This window comes from Nipponia nippon, unplaced genomic scaffold, assembly GCF_047370975.1.
Source record: "Nipponia nippon isolate SJK-2023a ecotype South Korea unplaced genomic scaffold, ASM4737097v1 scaffold_4, whole genome shotgun sequence".
NCBI classification, from domain to species: Eukaryota; Metazoa; Chordata; class Aves; order Pelecaniformes; family Threskiornithidae; genus Nipponia; species Nipponia nippon.
In genome coordinates, this window is record NW_028262358.1 from 91,508,654 (window position 1) to 91,528,008 (window position 19,355).

General features: G+C 38.0%; 1 protein-coding gene and 1 long non-coding RNA gene across 4 annotated transcripts in view; one reads left to right on the plus strand and one right to left on the minus strand.

Annotated features, from left to right (window-relative positions):
- The window catches only part of SENP6 (SUMO specific peptidase 6), an 84,678-nt gene extending 76,713 nt beyond the window's left edge, over positions 1 to 7,965 (minus strand). For 2 of the 3 annotated variants that reach the window (XM_087776295.1, XM_087776294.1), the window contains exon 1: positions 7,825 to 7,958. In XM_087776295.1, the coding sequence (XP_087632421.1) occupies positions 7,825 to 7,873 (49 nt within the window). In that variant the 5' untranslated portion in view covers positions 7,874 to 7,958. Of the gene's footprint in view, positions 1 to 7,824 lie in introns of all 3 variants that reach the window. The other variant, XM_087776296.1, reaches the window with a different exon arrangement.
- Positions 7,966 to 8,366: 401 nt separating this feature from the next.
- LOC148053433 (uncharacterized) lies at positions 8,367 to 12,511 on the plus strand. The gene is made up of 2 exons (XR_015708591.1): positions 8,367 to 8,504; positions 9,261 to 12,511. It is a non-coding gene; the product is annotated as an uncharacterized LOC148053433 (long non-coding RNA).
- The last annotated feature ends 6,844 nt before the right edge of the window (positions 12,512 to 19,355 follow it).

Consider the following 19,355-nt stretch of genomic DNA (forward strand, 5'->3'; position numbering starts at 1 on the left):
CTCACACGCAGAGTCTGTCTGCTCTCCCCAACCCAAGCCATTGTCCTGCCTCTCCTGCTTACCCATCAGTGAACAAATTCAACAGAGGTTTGGCAAAGCGCCAATCTGGCAACACAGTGCACAGCAAGTTCAACCTCTTTGGCAATAAACTGGTAAATCTCAGGGGTGGTGGACAGTAGGAGACATACCACAAGGCTGGAATTTGTGGGGGGGTGGGGGGGGTGGGCGGGAAGAGAAGCAGACCTCCCCCTCTTCCCACCTGCAGCAGTGAGCCCTAAGAGCAGCACAGCTGCAACACATAACTCCCTCTAATCAGTTAATAATATTCTGTTAGTCCCTACACCCAAATCAGTTAATAATTTTAAGCCTTGCAAAGAGAACCAATAAATAGTTGGCATGCAGCTTTACATCCAAAATGGAGTCACGGCATGATAAGATAAAAGCAGCAACAGCACAGTTCACTGCTTTAGGGAATCAATACACCCAATTTATCATTACCCTATACAAGACAATAGCATCGCACCTTAATCATTTTACTACTCTTTGGACAGTTTATTTTGAAAGAATTATTTTCAAATTTGATATCCACGCTGCAAATTGCTAGTGTATATTAACTACAAGACCTGAGTACTCATGCATTTATAACTATCCTTTCAATAACCAACTATCCTTGTATAATAGAACATATATATATTAGAACATAATTTCTTCCACACATTATTTAGAAAAAAGTTATTTGAACAACAGCATTGCCAAAATGCTATTTCTTTAACTCATAGCAGACATTACACCATAAATAAAAACAAAACAACTTCTCAAAAGTTATTTGCTCTTAATCGTTCCTGTTAGCTACAGCACGCAAATAACCATTAGCCATTCTATATTGTGATTTATACTAGACTGCAAGTCAGAGACTGATTTCCATTTGGCATGATCCCCAGTTCTGTGCAGGGAGACTACACTATACAAGAAAACTAAATAAGTTTTTTACTTTTATGTCATTCTATTGAAAGCACTCAGAAGACATCTCACAAATATGTCTATGTACTAATGAACTACGAAGCTCTACATATAACATGTTAGTAGTTCTCAAAAAAAGCTTCCAACCTAAACATGTGTCACTGTTTAGGCAGTGATTTTTTTGGGGGGCACTGATTTAATGATTAAAAATACACTATTTGATTTTTAAGCCGTTAGTTAAGAACTGGTTATCTTTTCCACGTTTCCTAAAGGAAATGAAATTTCATGCCCTCAGCAGCAGAATTAAAAACATTTTCTATCTTATATTTGTGAAGGCTCAAGGAAATAAAGATTGCCAGGTAATTCTTTTTGCATCATGATATCCATCAACGCAGGCTGCTGAGCACCCACTATGGAAGTGCCGTTTACTCCTGTGAACACAACATTCATAAGCAACTGACTTGACCAACACAAGACACCAACTTTGACCACCACAACTTAAGATCACCTTCACCTGAAAATACTACACATGCTAGGTTGCTGAACACAGCAAGATGAAGTTTAATAAGACATGCTTTTAAGAATTAAATGTATAAGATAAAACCAGGTTTAATTCTATATGATGAATAAGAATAGTAATATTTTTACTAGTGCTTTATTTTTCTTAATTTTAAGCAAGAAGTAATCAAGCACAGCGCATCAGACAGATTTCAACCTACGTTAAGAATATCCCTACCTTAAAAAAAAAAACCTCCAAACTGAAACCAAATAGGTGCTGAAACATGGGCCAAAGGAAAGGAACTTTCCGAATCTGCTCCCCCCCACAATGGAAGTGCCTTTTAGAAAAACCAAGAGAAGAATTACATTTGCCCTTTTTCCCAAAAAAAGAATTTGTTCGCCGTATCTCTACAGCCTCCCCCACCACAACAGCTCCATTATTATTTATCTTGTTTTCTCAGCCTCCTGCAGTATCTTAAGCTATCCTGTACACTCTTCCACTCCTTTCTGCAACACACACACATACACAGATGGAGGCATACCCCATCCTGTGTACCAAGTCCTCTAGCTGCTCTGACCCCTGACTGCTCAGCCAGTGTATGTACTAACACCAGTTAGGAGTAAACCAAACCATGCTGAGGAAACACTGAAACCTTCACTTCAAGGACACCAATTTTGACTTCTCTGTTTTATGGAAGTGGGCAAGTTACACAAAATTTCTAGCTGTTTACCTGTGAGATCTCTACTCCTCTGCAAACAAAAGGGTTTAATAGCTATTAGTGGGAAGGGAGGAGACCAAATGATGAGAGATGATTCAAAAAACCCTCATATTCTTATACAGCAGTATTTAAGAGTTTGGTGATTAGTCTTAGATTATAGGACCTCCTACAACACAAAACCCCTTGACACCCCTCAATTATTTCAATTAAGAGACACGGCTAAAACTCTATAGAAAAGGTGAAGTCTGATACTGCACTGAAATCCATGCACAGTCTTCCAGAAACAACAGTAATAAAAGCCAAAGTTGTTGTTGAAATCATTACAATAAATAATCCATTATGTTTTATCCTTGTACATAAAACAAGAAGCAAAAGACTAAAATATCCAAACAGGCTCACTCAAAAAGTATCTGTGCATGCAAGATGTTTGCAAAATGTTGGTTTATGCTTCCTATCAAGCCACATATTGATGTTATTATTTATGTTATTACTATCACTTTTGTATTTATACTTACATAAAGAAGAGTATAAGGATCTCTTTTAGGAACATTCCCCATTTTATTTTTTTTTTGGCCACTAAAAACGAATAGAATTTCTGTACTTTTTCTGAGGAAAGAGTAGTGCTTTCCTATCAAATCCAAGTGCCAGAAAATAACGGATGAGGCATCCCACACAAGACAGCTACTCTTACACCTGAAACTTCTATGTCCCACTTTGTGCAAAATTATTATAGCAGCAACTACTTAGGAAAAAATACCAAATAATAAATGCCCCCATAATGAAAACCAGAAAATTGCACACAGATGCCTTCCAACTCAGAAAGCCAAGGACGAGCCTGGGCTCCTAGAATCCTACGTTTCAAAATTAAAAAGAAGGTGATGATGTGGAAGAGGACTTGGGCATGGGATATTATTTTAGAATGTGCTACCAAGCATATTACAACATATGTTTATAGACCATTAATAGATGACATTTATTTTTAGTATCTTTCTACATGCTTTAAGAAGCAGCCTTCCTTAATATTTTATGCCACCTATCACCCCAGTTAGATTGGCACATATAAAAAATAAGACTGTAAGAAGACAGTTTCAATTTGACTTTGCTGAGAAATACTTCTCAACAAGTGGGTTTCATTCCTAGAAAATAATCTGTCATTGAAGTCAATGAGAAGGTTTCTTATTCTTAAAATCACTGGAAGGACAGCTGAACAAATGTTTGAAAAGACACATATGCAGTGCTGGTAAGAAATTCTGAATGGGTCAGAGGACTGGGAGACATAAGCAAGCCATGGAAGAGTCATGAATTTCCCACTTTCAGATAGAAAACCACTCTCAGGAAAAACAGAAGAAACTAACAGAACATGTCCAGACATTGATAGGACTGATGCAAACCAGAGAGGAATTCAACAGCATAAAGCAGGAGTTTGGATTATGATAAAGACATGGAAGAAGGTGAATGGTACCTGGAACATCCCTTCCCATCATTTTGAAGCTAATACTTATCTCTACTAGGTCATAAACAAAGCATCAGAGACTGCTTCAGAGACAATTACAAAAAATTAATAATTAAATCTCACTGTTAAGAGAAAAATAAAGAGAAGAGGCATAGCAGGTAGGAAATTTTCAAGTGTTCCATCTGAATATAAACTCCACTCTAATTTGTGTTAACTCTTGTCAGAGATTTCTCAATATGATTAAGAAAAAAGGGGGGGCGCAGCAGGAAAGGCTGACCACCGCTTCAAATGGCAACTCTATTATCTATACACTAATATACAAATGCTGTGTGTTTCTGTACCACTCCAGAATCTCAGCTACTTTTAAGAAAACACACAAGCCTACAACTCTTGCTTTGGTGAAGACAATTCTTTATATGTGAGCTGAATGAAAAACAAAGCAGTCTTCTAGAGTCCTCTGGCAGACAACTGTGAAGTTTCTTCTGCTGCTGCTAATGGGTAGTTCACATAGTCTTCTCTATTGTTATTAGAAAACCTGTAGCCAAGAAAATGGAATGAAAATTGAGCAAATTCCTGTCATGACTGCACTGAAATCTCTCAGCAGCTCTGTAGGTAGGGACTGGCAACATTCCTTAGAAAGGAGGTCCTCAAAAAGAAACTTCAGTATTGGTTCTCAGTATCACTACTGTAACCACCAGGAGACTGAAAAAAGAACACAGGAAGGAATAAAACATTTCTCCTTTCTTCTGGAAAAGACATGCATTTAGGAATACTTTAAAGTTTGCCTGTTACCTACTGCACAAACATAGGGAAACTTTACATTCAAGGGTGGAAAAAAGAAATTACAATTTCATTGCAACTCAGTAATATCCAAGGAGGCAGAATATAACAAGAGTTCCCACAATTTTTCTCCAGGAGTAATGATCAACAGTACTCTCTATTCCTAGATGTTGAGCATCCCCTTATTCTAAATCCAAATAGCTTTGCCTATCTTTGCTTTATATTTTAAGTGTGACTATCAATTGAAAAATACAGGAATTCCTGCAGATGGAAATCTCTCATCACTAAATTTCTAGTCCTCCAAATCAGGAAAGAATTCCCATGCTTTGTTAGTGTGAATTTCTCCATATTCTGCCCATAACTTGGAAACCTTACTGTAGGAAAGTAAATTCAGAAAATGAGGGAAAAGTTTTACTAATTCCACTCGCAAACTAGCTTAAATAACAAAAATAAGGTACTTTCCACACTTCTGAATTCTAACAGTCCTGACATTTCAAGAAAAGTAAACATGAAGGTCATGGATATTATGTATGTGATGTATACCAACTATTAGCACCACTCCAGAATGATAACAAATGAAGCTTTAAAAACAGTCAAACATTATAGTTCTAGGGATCTTTTTCACATTTTCCATAAAATAGTCTATACATCACAGCATAAAAAATTATGACACATTAGATACGCAAAACTGGACAAAAACCACGTACTAGTATGAATCACTGTGTTCAAGAACGGCATTACCAGAAAGGCAACAGATAAATCACTCAAGGAACACCCTTCAGAAAGACCATTTTGTTTGCATTGGAGAATAAAATAATAAAAATATTAAAAGGAAGCACTTTAACAGCAGCATGACAGCCATATTTCTTCATAGTAACATCTGTTACACTACATGAGAGAAAAGCTGTATCTTACTGGACATGTGGAATCAAAACCAAAATTCTGAACAACTATCATACTTAAAAACAATTAATTTCATTTAACTCTATGTTTATCTTAAGTCTGACTGAGAGTCAACATAAGCATGACAGCACCAGAAGTTTCTGTGTACATATATATATATATACGCACACACGTAAATATATAGGTACATATTTAAACAGCACAGTTTCCACTAGACTGAGTTCAATTAGTGATAGATCTAACAGCCATTTGGCACGTAATTCGTTTGTTTTGCACATTAATGGCAGGGATGGACAGAGGAGTCCTCCCCCTCCTCTCTACCAGCCTTTAACATAACACTTCCAAAAACATCAAGTAAACAATTTTTGGTTGTTGCTTACACAGACTTCAACAGAGTCCCTGAAATATACACACTCAGACTAGTTATAGATATAACTCCAGGCTTATGTATTAATCATCATCTTGCAATAGAAGTTGCCATATTTCCTACTCTATACACTTTTATCCCTGTTTTTGTCCCGTTATACTTGTTTCACAAGTCTGGCACTCTCGTGGTTGTGTAGCCTTTGGATAATGCTGGTTCTAACATCATTAGGTTGATCTAATGTGCTGCTGTATGTTTCCAGATTACAGATTGCCAAACCCCCCCATATATACATATTCTATGCTTTTACTTTTCCCATAAAGTCAACATCCCTAATAAGAACCTCTCAAATAACACCAGAAAGCCTTCTTTTTCCTTTGCTTCAAATCAGTACAAAGTTTACCAGCTCTTACTAAATCTGCCATAGTACTATCATCCCATTTGGACTTGGGCCACCCTCAGAAATTTTTTGTCACCACCATCCACATCAGGTTTTCTTCACATGTGTGTGCACACTCGCACACTCTTAGGGTTTCTATCACATCATCAGTCCTAAAATTAATGCATCCCCAGATAATGGGGAAACACAAAACCAGCTGATAACTCAGTTCACCAATTGTGGAACACTGAAGCTTTGAATGGGGATGCTATCCAGTGTTGTGCTGGTCCTGCTGTTGGAAAGAGATCTCAGAAGTAAAAAATGTGCAGGTGTTGCACTTGAAACCTGTATTTTCTTAGCCACTTGTCCAACCAGCAAGTAGCCAAGGTGCATGCAGAAGACAGTGACTAGTCATCACCCTGACGCTTTTAGTTGTCTGCACAAACCTCACTATATTCTGCAGAGAGAGTTCAGGAAAAAATGGAGCGTCTGCATTTCACCACCAAACACTTTAAAGGTAGAAGGGAGGTAACGTGACAGCCATTATTAACCAGAAAGAGTTTCTGAACATCAGAATTTCAGATTAATTAAAAACAACAAGCAGTATTTTGTTCACGCAGTACTTGAACTCCTGAAGCTCTAGTAATAAAAACCCCAACATCCTGCAGTGAAAGAAAATCTGCAAGAGGTATGTTCTATATAATATAGGTCGTACAAAATCTCCAATGCTAAACTTATCCCTGACTTGAAAAACTCTACTTATGAGGAGTAATTTATTTCATTAACATATATTTTTCTTCGTTATCATGGTAATTTGGCAGAATTTAGCAGACTATTGGCCTATGTCATCAGGATGTGTGCTTAGAGCAATTTTGTAAGACTATAATAGCAGATTTTTGTTTTTAAATCGGTGAAACTGTAAAGGCTCGACAATTAAAGATATTCAAATTTCAGGAGACTTTTTGCATTATAATTAAGAGCTTCACAGTGACAAAAAACACCACCAAACCTGTACATCAAAAAAATTACTCAGGGGTTTATACACGCTAAGGGTTTCTTTCAGTTGCAGCTAATAGATTCATCATCATCTTCATATCACAAATGTAAGAAAGAATGATCCCCCTTCAAAAATTAACCTCAGTCCCAAGCCTTTAAAGTAGCATTTTAGAAGCAGACGAGACTCAATTTATGGTGGGGGAAAAGGTACGGGCTAGGCCGGGGCCTGGGAGTGGACTAAAGGCAGGGAAATGCAGCGGGGAGGCGGCAGAGCAATCCTCGCTTCCCCTCCTCACCTAGCGCTAACCTTGCCCGGCCGCCCACCAGCCCACCGCCCCGCCGAGGGCAGATTCCTCCCGCTGCAAAACCGGCCCTGCTGCACCAAGCCCAGGCTGCTTTCAGCGATCTGCCCCTACAAAGAAAACACGGCACTTCCAAAGCCTCGGAAAATTAAAAGAAAGAAAGAAAGAAAGAAAGAAAGAAAGAAAAAAAAAAAAAAGAAATCAAATCGCCCTCACTAACCCCTCCCTCAAAAGCAGGTCTCTTTTCACCAAATCAAACCACCCCTTACGGCACCCACCCTTTCCCCACCACGAAGCCACCTCTCATTGTCGTCGTCCCCCAAAAGGGACCCATTCCCCCCCCCCCCCCCCCAGATGCACACACACGCCCGCCTCCCCCATTCCCCAGTCTGTACCGTGCCCCTTACTGGTTGCCAGAAGGGAAACGCAGCCCATGGGCCACATTCCCCCCCGCTCAGCCATGCACGCACCTTCCAGAAACAAGCTGTCTCTGCAGCCGCCGCCGCCACCACCGGCCATCTTCCTGCTGCCGAGCCGCGCTCCCTCACTCCATCGCCCAGAGAGGCGGCGGGCCCTGGCCCTTCCCCCGGCCTGCGCGCTCCGCCGCCCACCCCCACTGCGGGAGGCTGAGTGACCCGCAGCGGCGGCGGCGCCGCCGAGGCCCGGCCCTCTCCCGCTCCCCAGTCCGCGCGCACAGCGGCCCGGGCCGCGTTGCCTTCCGGCCCCCGTGCAGGAGGAAGCGGCGGCAGCGCGCCCGCTCCTCCCTCACCGTCTCCGCCACCAGCGGCCCCCCGAGCGGTTGCCAGCCGGGCCTGGCCCAGCAGCGGCCGATGGCGCCCGGCGGGGGAGACGGGCCTGTCCGGGACTCCGCCGGAGGCGCCTCCGAGCGCACGGGCAGGACGAGGAACCGGTGCGCGCCGCGCTGCCGCCCCTTTCCTCCATGAACGGCGCGGCGGGGCCTCACCAGCGCTTCCCTTCCGAGACCCCCGGCGCGCCCGCCCCGCCGGGCGTCCGGCCCGCCACCCGCAGCGGGGGCCGCCGGCTTCCCCGGCCCCTAGACGATAAAATGGCCGCAGTAGGGCTGCGCCCGGTAATGCCTTGGGCTCTCCCGCTCCCGCCTTGATCAGCTCGGAGGCAGCGGCTTTGGGAGGTGAGGAGGTGGATCGGGCTGCGTAAAATGAATGAAGTTTGAGGAGTGCGGGGGTCCGTTGCGCAAGGCGGGGGCCCGCTGGTCTTCCACCTCACTCAGGCTCGGGCAAAAGGCCGCAAAGGTCTTGCGAATTCTTATCAATCATAAAATCCTCTGTGGCCCTCTCAAGGCATATTTAAATCCAAAACTTGGATTCTGCAAAACGTACGGCACTGCCAAGCCAGCTACACAGAAATTGCAAGTCATGGCCTCGGGTAGATTTGACTTTCAAAATTAAAAAATCCTTTTCTAGCATGTAAGGTGTTACATTTTGAAAAGCTATCTTGTGAAGGCCAAGTACCTAAGTACAAAAACCACACATCCTTTAAAGACTGGAAGGTAAATTCTGACAGTGTAGACTTAGGGAAAACTAGATACTCCTTTCTTGGATGGGTTCCTTCTGACCCCACTTCTACTGCAGAATCGTGGAATTTTTATGTCTAATTTAAAGTACCTGGTTTCTAAAATGACTAATCCCTGAAAAATGAGCTTCCAAAAATGCTTGAACTTAAAAGTTTGTAGACTAAAGTCCTGAATCAGGTAAGCTCAAGTACCGAGTGCATATGAAAATTAAAAACTAGAGAGAGTAAAAGTCTCAGTATTCCTTTAAGTCTTCTAAATTTGTTAGTTTCATTCCCGAATTTTCTGTATTGACACCAACCATATTCATAAGCCAATGTGTTTAAAAATACTTACACTTTTTTTTTAATTCTACAGTTTTTACACAAGCAAGATGTAAAAAGCAGCAAAGAAGAGTGCAGAGCTGCCCTGGAAGAATACACAAGAGACATAAGACTGCTCTCCGAACGCTATGTCACACCACCAGAGCTAATGAGCCATTAGAAAGAATTCCAAAAGCTGGAAGATTCCTGGCAAACCTACATATCTTGATCTTCAAAACCTCTTGCGAAAAAAGACTTTTTCTGAAAGCAGAATCACAAAATATTGTTGTTTCATTAGTAACAAAATTAACAGGAAACAATTAGGAAAAATCGGTGCCAGCTAATTATACAGAAACCAGAGGACTGTATGTTTAATAGAAACCTAATATTAAAAACCAAACAAATAAAACCAGAAAAAAGGAAATTTAGAATCTAATTTTAAAAAAAATATCCTATTGGATCTCAGAAGGGCATTGTCTGGACTGAGCGTTTACTGTACAGGTTACAGCATTAATCCACAAAAACAAGTTCCTATTGACAGTCGAGACCAGACTGGTTCAGGTCTACCTAATTCTTTACAATTTTTTAAAACCTAAGGATTATGAGTTACAATTATGAGTTATTTCAATAAATGTAGCACAAAGTAGTGTGCTTTTGTTGATCAAGTCAAGGCATCAAATACAGCTTTACAGTCTTATTTTTAGTGAACTGAGACACTTCTTTTAAAGTAGAAATAACAAGGGAGGAAGTTACCGATGTTCATCTATATGCATGGCTGATTTTAGAGTTTTTGATTGATAATTTAACATCTACTTTTTTATGGAGTTGCCCCAAAATTACATGTCACTGCAGTGTTCTTTTTTTCCTTTATTTTAAAGCTCTTGAAGGATGCAAGAGGTTAGTATGTAGTTAAATCTCTTGTTCATTTGTTTTTCATTAAGCTTTTATTAGTAGTTTATTCTCAGCCTTAGAGTGTTTTTTTTCATTTGAGAAGTATTTGTGAGGGAATGCAATACTGATGGCACTTGAGTCTTATAAAAATCTTTTCAGCATCCTCTTTGCTTAGAACCAGAGGATTTTCTCTATGTATAAGAAGTAACTGAGTGATCAATGAGAAAGAGAAAATTAGCATTTTCCTTCCTGCTGGGGGAAATCACAGAATTTACTGAGTTTTCTTTCTGTTCTCAGCTTCTCAGCCAAAATGTTAATTGTGTTCGCAGAGGAAGGGCCCAGGGATGAAATGCATCAGATTGTTACTTCCTGGCCTTTAGCAGCCACCAGAAGTTGACTAGTCCCAATATGGGTAGTTGAAAATCACAGGACACAATCTAAGATCCTGAATTTACAAACACTTGCATGTGCACAGCTCTGCTGACACAGCACTGCATAGAGTGAAAAGCTGATTACTTCATTAGGCAATGATGAAGAATTTTGTTTCACCTTAGAAATCTAATTTTTCCTTCTCTTCCCACAATGCAAAGATTGTTGTTAATGAATATGGCTCAGGTGATTCAGTACTGAAATGATGGGAAAAATACATCTTTTTTCTTTGTAGTTCTGATTCTTTCCAATTACTTCTTGTTTTTCTGTGTTTTGTAAGGTTAGCCAACAAAATGGGGATGGCTACTCCACAGAAACACTATGTCCTTATTTAAGGAATAAAACAGAATTGGGATTGCAGTTCTGCAGCTGTGGTAGTGTACATTACTTAAGTTTCTTTACTGCTACAGAAATTGCATATAGAAGTTTAAGGGAATTTATAGGCACTTTGAATAATTTTTTGTTATTTACAACCCATGAACCCATTCTACAGACTATAAATCAATGTTTTTTAACAGTCCCACCTTTCAGAAAATAATGGTTATGGGCTGAATTATTTTTTACTCTTTTCCACTGTTGTTCTTAGAACTGTTCCTTGAATGTATTAATGAAGCACAATCTAAGTCCTTTGTTAAAAAAAAAAAAACAAACACATTTTGTTGCTGTCCTCATGACCTTATGCTTGTGTTTTCTCTGTGCATTTTTAAAGCAAAATCAGATTTATTTCTTGTGCTTGCTATGTCTTGTTCTTGCTATTAAAGCTGGTGTTTTGATTTTAGGGTTTATCTACCTGATGTTATTCCAGGATAGGTCACATACTGCAGTTAACTCTTCAGGAACATTCCCAAATGGAAAAGTACCATTTGTCTATGTGCTAGGATTTATAATGATACATCAGAATGTGGAGAAGTTTTTTGTTACATTTTGGTGTCAAACATAGCTTGTTGAGTAGTTAGTAAATAACTGCGGACTGCTTAAGATCATCAGGACTTGGTGTAAAATATTTTCTTAATTCCTTCCTTCAAGGAGACTTTTATTTTAAAACTGATTGGTCTACCTCAGAATGCAATATTGTGTTGTTGGAGAATAACCATAATAAACAAATACCTATTAGGTTTCCTCCTACTGTGATAAATATTTTGAAAACAAAAATCCCATTATTCATTGCTGTGGCTGTTGCTTAAATACCTGCTGCACTGTCTTAGTCTACTGCATTATAACCATTAAAAGAGAAACAGTTTTGCTTTAAATTAATTTGCTTCTCTTGTTGGACAGTGAGATCAAGCAACTGTGTTGGGCTAAAAAGATTATAACTCATGAAGCATCAAAGTGAGATTTATAGAGATAAAAGAGTGATTGAGAGATGTGTCAGCATTGTTACCCACAACACAGCATTAGCTATTACTTTTGGAAATAAACATTTCTTTTTGCAGAGTCTGGGCTACACCTGGAAGGCCATTTTTTCCAAAAGAAAAAACAGAATTTGGTGCACAGCCCAGAACCATTACATCAGTGACCTCTCCTAAACAGAAGAATGATAATTAAGATTGTGAGAAAAAGTAAAACTTCATAAAAGAAAATGATTTAAAATGTATGTATGGAATCATACTAAAGAAGAAATGACCAATTATAGATCAAATATAAAATATTCCATCTGAAAAATTCAGGATAATCTTCTATATTTTTAACTATTCCTTAATAATGTACATTGGGTAATTATTTTATGACACATGTTGGGGCAAAGATTAATCTTTAACTAAAGAAAAGCAAAACTCTTGATAGTTTTGTAAGTGTTAAAAGGGGAGCACATAAAAGGCTCAAGAGAATACATCAGATCTAAGATACTTAGAATATACTTCCCAGTGTATATCAAAATGTCTGTATAAAAGATATTTCGATATATTTTGACACACTTTATCATATTTGCTGTAAGTTTCCTGAAGCAACTCTGTTGTTAATCCAAAATAAACTTTTCCTTTTCTGTAATATTTTTATGGTGATACTCTAATGGAAATATGTTTGGCATACAGACTGATGAAATACAGTTATTGATTCCAATCCAAGCTTTATGATTAGGCAACAGTGTAAACTTCTTGTTCGTCTTTCAGTGTAACTCTCATCATTTTACTAATAAGAGCAGAAGTTCTAACTGATTTAAAGGAGGAAAAATATAAAATGTTGCATTTTTCAACATAAATAGTATGGCATAATCACAATAGTCTTTCATCTAATAACAAAAAGAATATAATGAATGCATCTACAGCAAAAAATATTAAAATCAAAGACTATGTAATCAGGAAAATAATACAAATTTTTATCAAAATGAAAATAAAATAAAAGCACAGCAGGACTCAGACTGTTACTTAAGGCATGTCAGGCATCCAAAACTACCCAGCATACAAAACATACTATGCATATATGCACAGGGTCAGACCCTGTCTCTAATCTCTTTGCTTTTCAAGTCAATGGGAAATATGCCTAAGTCAACTTCTAAAGTATTTTTAAACACATTTAATAGATATTGAAACTTTTTTTGTATGAAGTTATACAGAAGTCACTCTCACAATCACACATGGAAAGAAATGTGTTCTTAATTGCCAGGTAACAAAACAGGACTTGCAGATGGTCTTTCTTTATAATGGTCTCACACTCATGAGAAAAGGAAACTGTTTTGTAGCTGAAATCCTTGGAGATACTTCATCAATAATCATTAGCCTCAAGATTTTTATGTTAATAGAGATGATGTCTAATTTAAACAATTGCATATAATAAACAGAAAATATCTAATGGAAATTGTTTTAGCAGGGTCACACGTCTTAGAGGAGGATCACCTTTCCCCTGCCTGTCTGTTTTATTAAATGCCTATTTATCTAAAGCTTTAAGAATACTTAGGTTTCAGAGCAATTAAGGCAACCTTTTAGCAAAAGTTATTATGTGTTTTATGTAGAAAACTTCTATATATGTCTAAATCATGTTTATAAAAATAAACTACACCAAGGGCACATAAACCAGCAAATATTAACCCATACACATACAAGCAAAAATACATACTAAAGCAAAGAAAAAGGTCAGGGTTGTGTACAAGGGATTGTATCATAATCATAATGAAAGCAGAAGCAAAAAATCACTACGTCCAACCTATAGTCAGTTTGCATGACTTACTCCACTACTGCTCATGCTGCTGGCTAAGACACTGAGTTTGTTTCTTACAAATTCCCCTTCTAATCAGAAGAACTTCTGAAACCTCTTTTTCTCAATGTACAAAGGAAATTAGAGATCTGGACTGTGATGATGGATGTGCTTCTGTCTGGGTACTTTAGTGATTAAGTACAGTGGTGTACTCAGTCTCATCTGTGAAGTGGAACCAGTAAAAGCATATGTAGAAATAACCATACTGCAGAGAATAGAATGCACACACTACAGGATGTGACAAATGTAAAGGGATCATTTCATTTGTCCTTCTGCATAGAGTTAAATTGTAAAGACTTAAAATGTCACTGGCATATGCCCTTAAAAATCTCAGCTTAAGATTCATCTTCAGTCTCCACACATAGTGTATTAGAAACGTGGGATTTTTTTCCATATTAACCTAAATAATCTTCTCTACAAGTAAGTTTCTTCTTCTACGTCAATTAGAGTTCACTATGCTCTTTTGAGTAACTTTTCTATACTGGGAGATTGCTGTTGTGTTTCTTAGTGTTTTCTACAGTTCCTTCAGTCTTCCTTCATTTATTATTTTTAATCTCTATGGAGTCTCTAATTTATCTGTATTTTAAAGCGGGGCATTCAGAACAGGATGCAGTACTTATGTAGGTCTCTCCAAAGCTGAATAAAACAGAATGACTGTCTCCTGCTTCTGACATGCTGCAATTCCCTTTAATATATCATAAAATATTTTTCAGCAAAATCACAGTTAGATCACGGTCAATTTGTAATCCAATATAAATCCCAGGTCCTTTTCCGTACTGTTGTTCCCTAGACAGCCATCTCTCATTTTGGATTAGCTCATTTGATTTCTTCTTCTAAAGTGTATGATTTTCTACTTGTCTTCACTGCATATCATCTTGCTGGTTTTAGATAATTTCTTTTCATTTATCCAGATCACTGAGCTCTAATCCTGTCCTTAACCTAACCACCTCTTAGGTGCTTGCAACACTTGCGGTCTGGCAGTGAAAATAATAGAATTATAGCTAGGATAAACCTGTGTAGAATCAAGTGCCCCTCTCAGACTGCCAGTGAAACACTGAGAGTGCATTTTTTAGCCTATTTCCTGATTCAGTTTTAAGAAGTCATACAGGACAGTGGCTAATGTCTTACTAGAGTTACTGTCACTTGCATTCTCTCCTTATTGATCCTGCATGCCAACTATTCCAATGAAGATGGACAAAACTGTAGTGTGACATCAGAGTTTTCCAGTGATATTTGGGAGATTGGAATACAAGTCCCAGAGAAGTGTAAGACCCTCATATCTGTGTAGAAGTCCAAAGTTCTTTGCTCTTCTCAGTCTTTCTCCTCTTTTCCACAAGATGAGGAATGTCATTCTGAGACATTATTTCTTCTGTTAGAAGGATGTGGACGTCCACTGCTATTTTTGAAGATGACATTTACATTCTTTAATAGAGGTATATCCTAACAATAAAAATAATAAAAATAATAAAATACTCAGTAACACATATAGTAATTGTCAAATGGTGGAATGTGTGTTTGGAAGGCTCATGGCAAGATGAAGTTTTCTCCAGGATTGTATGGATAACCAAACTAGCCCCTGTATAATCCCTATGAAATAAGAGGTAAGAAATATCCGTGGAGTAGAGCCTTGGCCCTGGTGGAGAACTTTGATCGGTGTAAGCAATATGAGCCCTGAGACAGGGGAGGTTAAAGAAATTAGAGTTGTTTTGTGTGCTTACAGTTGTACTGTCTAAGGACATCTCAGTGGGAGGAGATGTTCTAACTCATAGTGATTTGTGAGTTCTGCAGTATTTGTTAACAAGCTGTCCCAGTTTATAAAGTGGCATTTGTTTTAACTTTAAAGATTCTCCAAGTCTTTATGCTCTTTGATAAATGACAGTGTCAGTCATTATGTATCTGTCTTTAACTCATTCCAGGCGTATATCATCCTCATCATCAGCTGCATGTATAAAAATAAGATGAATCTGGTTGTCATTGGTGTATTATTCCTAATGGGTACCATCAGGTCACCTTCTTCAAGGAGTCCCATGTAGCTGTTAAAAGTAGGAGGCCAAGAGACTAGGAGACAATGGGGTCAGGGAATAGCTGCTACCACTCTGAGTCCTGTCAGAAATCGTTGAAGCCGCTATAATAACACACTAACGTCACATAAAAATGTCACTAGCATTACTGTTGATTTTGTCAGAAGCTAAGGAGATGTCATCTACTATGAGCATAACTGGTATGTGATTAGCCTGCAGATTTTCACAGGAGTGGATTAGACTGGTTTTGGACTTTCACTCCTTTTTCTGCTAAAAATTCTTGGAGTCACTTTGGTAGTTATTCATCTTTTCTGGGAGCACGAGGTCCACAGCAGTTTGTAAGCATATTGTGAACATATGTAAGCATATTACTCAGACTGTTTAGTGCTCAGAAGAAAGATACTGTTCCTTTTAATATTATGAAGACATTAATCTCTATTTCTTTCTGAGAAACCCCTGTAACTTGTGATTAAATTTGCTTACTTTAATATATTGAAGTCTGTAAATTTCTATAAAAGGTACCTAGATCACAAGCACTGTTCTCTTTATTTTTGAACAAAATAAAGATATGAAAACTAATCAGTTTTCCACCAGTTTGAAGATATATGTACTTTGACTGAGGATTTATTGTTGCTAAAACAATGTGAAATTTTAGCAGACTGTTTAAATTACGGTTACCATACGAGGGCATTTAAAGTGGAGCTGACATATTATTAATGCCTATCCTCTTTGCTGCCTTGTAGTATAGAAGCTAAATGTATTGTTTTTCAGCATAGAAAAGTTTTAAAGCACTGTATCAGTTTTCATCATAAAAATTCCAGACACAGTACCACCCATAAGGATGAATAAGGATTGTAATCATTCTATGGAAAATTCAGTAAATGAAATATAATCTTCTTAAGAATAGATAATGTAATTTAAAGAAAGGAAAATTAAATCTTATTCATTACCCATAAGTAGTTTTCCAAGAGGAAAATCATCAAATGACACGTGAAATGTATTGGGAAGAAATTCAATGCTGTAGAATGTTTCCTTTCTTACTACATGAAACTTTGTTGCTTTCATACAGCAGAAGATTTGAAGAGGCCTTAGAACAATATATATGCTATCTATATTAAACTATGTTACAATGTTTTTGTTGTTTCCAATTTGTAGGATCTGATTAACAATCTTTTCATAATTTGGGGGTATTTTGAGTTCTATTACTGTCCTCATCAGTTTATTTCATAGCAACCCATCAGCTACCATCTTCTCCTCCTCCCCAGACATTTTCAATCTTGTTTTCAGAAACCTTGTTTCCACTTTTGTTTCACTTCTCCCTGTGGCTCCTGCACTAAATGCAATCCTTCAACTTCTTGTCTGTCATTGCTCAAGTTCTTCCCTCAGTCTTCCCTAAAATTTTTCTTTCTGGCTCTTTCATTCAGTTTCTGTTTTCAGCTTTTTTCCACCTACTCTCTCAGTACCAAAGTTCCTCCAACCCTTTTCTCCCACAGTTGCCACCCCATTCCTGTCTTTTGTTGTGGCTCCCTCCCACTGTTGCTTCTGCTATATTAGTTTGCCAGGATCCATGATCCATATTCAATAACTGAGGATAGCGATAGCTGAAATCTAGCTAGATGAATAAAAAGAAAATCTTGTCCCTATTTCTTGAATATATTTTCTTCAGTGCCATAATTCAGTTTGGTAATAAAACACGTTCTTCTCTTCTTGTATTAGCTAACATGTCGTTTTGTTTTTAAAAATGTTGCATATGTACATGTAAGACTGAAACAGCAATCCAAGAAATTTCATACTCAGTGCAAAGAACCTCAACAAAAACATAATTAATGCAACACAATGTTTGAGATTTTAAGCCAACAAAAGCCAGACCGTTTAGAGCTAAGGTTCCCATAGCAACCTTACTCTATCTCCTCCTGTGTCTGTGTGATAGGGTCTTTTTTTACATGACCACATATTGCTAGAGAATGTGCTGTATTATTCCATAAATAGAACATCAGTTTAATAGGTGAGTTAACTACACAAGGACTTACAAAATTATATGTATGTCTTCAAAGGAAATTAAATCAGTGTGGCTTGTAGAGGTACTGTACCTATATAAATACTAGAAGAATTTTTCATGTAAGCTTCAACATGATGTTACAACATCATTAACATAACTCCTGCCTGCAAGTGAATTTTTGGCACATTCTTAGTTTCCCAATTATCTCTTTCCCTGTATATAGAGAAAATATAAAGGCTAAATAATTATGGGAGGAAAATTTTTTGTATTTCTTAAAAAATAATACAAGGAGACTCTTCAGGTTTAAGTGATTATTTTCCAGAGTAGGCAGCTACGTAAAAGCATATAGGAACTCAAAAGAGGCAGACTTTAGTCAGACTTCAGGGCCTGAAATCATCCCATGTAACTGTAAGCACTTAAATAAAGAGGCCAAAGTTATGTATACCTTGTAATTTCTCCACAATAGGTAGAAGTAGAAGGTAGGTAGAAGAGCATCTCCAGAGGATGATTCAGTCCTATTGAGATGTGATTTGCCTTCTGCCTATCTTACTCTACTGACTATACAGCAGGTCTGGAGAAATCAGTCAAGATTCCTTCCTAGACCAATTTATTGCTTCAAGTAGGATAAATCCAAGCTGTATTGTCCAAGAAAAAGGAGTGAGATTTTCAGACATTTCTGAGTACTTAATGTGTCTTATGGGTTAGATGCAGGAGCCTCCCCAGACAACACCAATATCAATGTCTAAATCCATAACTTCACATTCACTTGACAATACAAATTTGTTCTGGATTAGATAGGACAACACAGGCCATCTCTTTTGAGTAGATAGAGAACAGTACTGTGATTATTCTGTGTTTACGTTGGCTGCAGAAAGACAAAGTATACCTTATTTGAACTAATATTAAAACGATGCAGACAATAATACCTGATTGATATATAAAGACTGTTGGAAGAACTTAACTTCATTTGTGTGTTTTTATTTGAACCAGAAGAATGAGTTAACATTGATTCAGCACTTTACATTCTTCAGATGTGACATTTTTGATACAGGACTGCCTCAGAGAACCTAGGAATATATCTTTACAGGCATTGGATAAGGTACCTCAGCACCCAACTCATGAGTTTTGATTTCCACTTCTGGGTGCTGGGTTAGGCACTGCAGCTCAAAAGTAATCAAACCCTAAGTTTTTGTTGGATCTACATCAAGGTGACGAAGTTGAGATCCCTGGTAATTTATCTGTACCCTTGAAATGTATGTTTGGAATTGGAAGTGTTTTATGTGACACTGATACTAAAGTCTGGCAAACCAGATGGCAATCGGTTAATTTGGAAAGGATTTTAAAATAAGAATAATACGATGAAGAAAAACAAGGAATAACATTGAAAGAAATACTCCTGACACAAAAGAGAGAAATTTCATCCATTTCCTCAGTTGGGCTGCAGAATACATTTTCCATATTCAGTTTCTTTGTAAAAAAGACCTACAGAGAAGACCTGGTTAATGTTCTGACTGTTGTTAGAAGCTAAGCAGGTGGATACTGCTGGCATTCAACCACTGTTAGCTCTGAAGAAATCTGACACTCACCAATTAGATGACTGGCAAATCCCTGAAGTATCTGC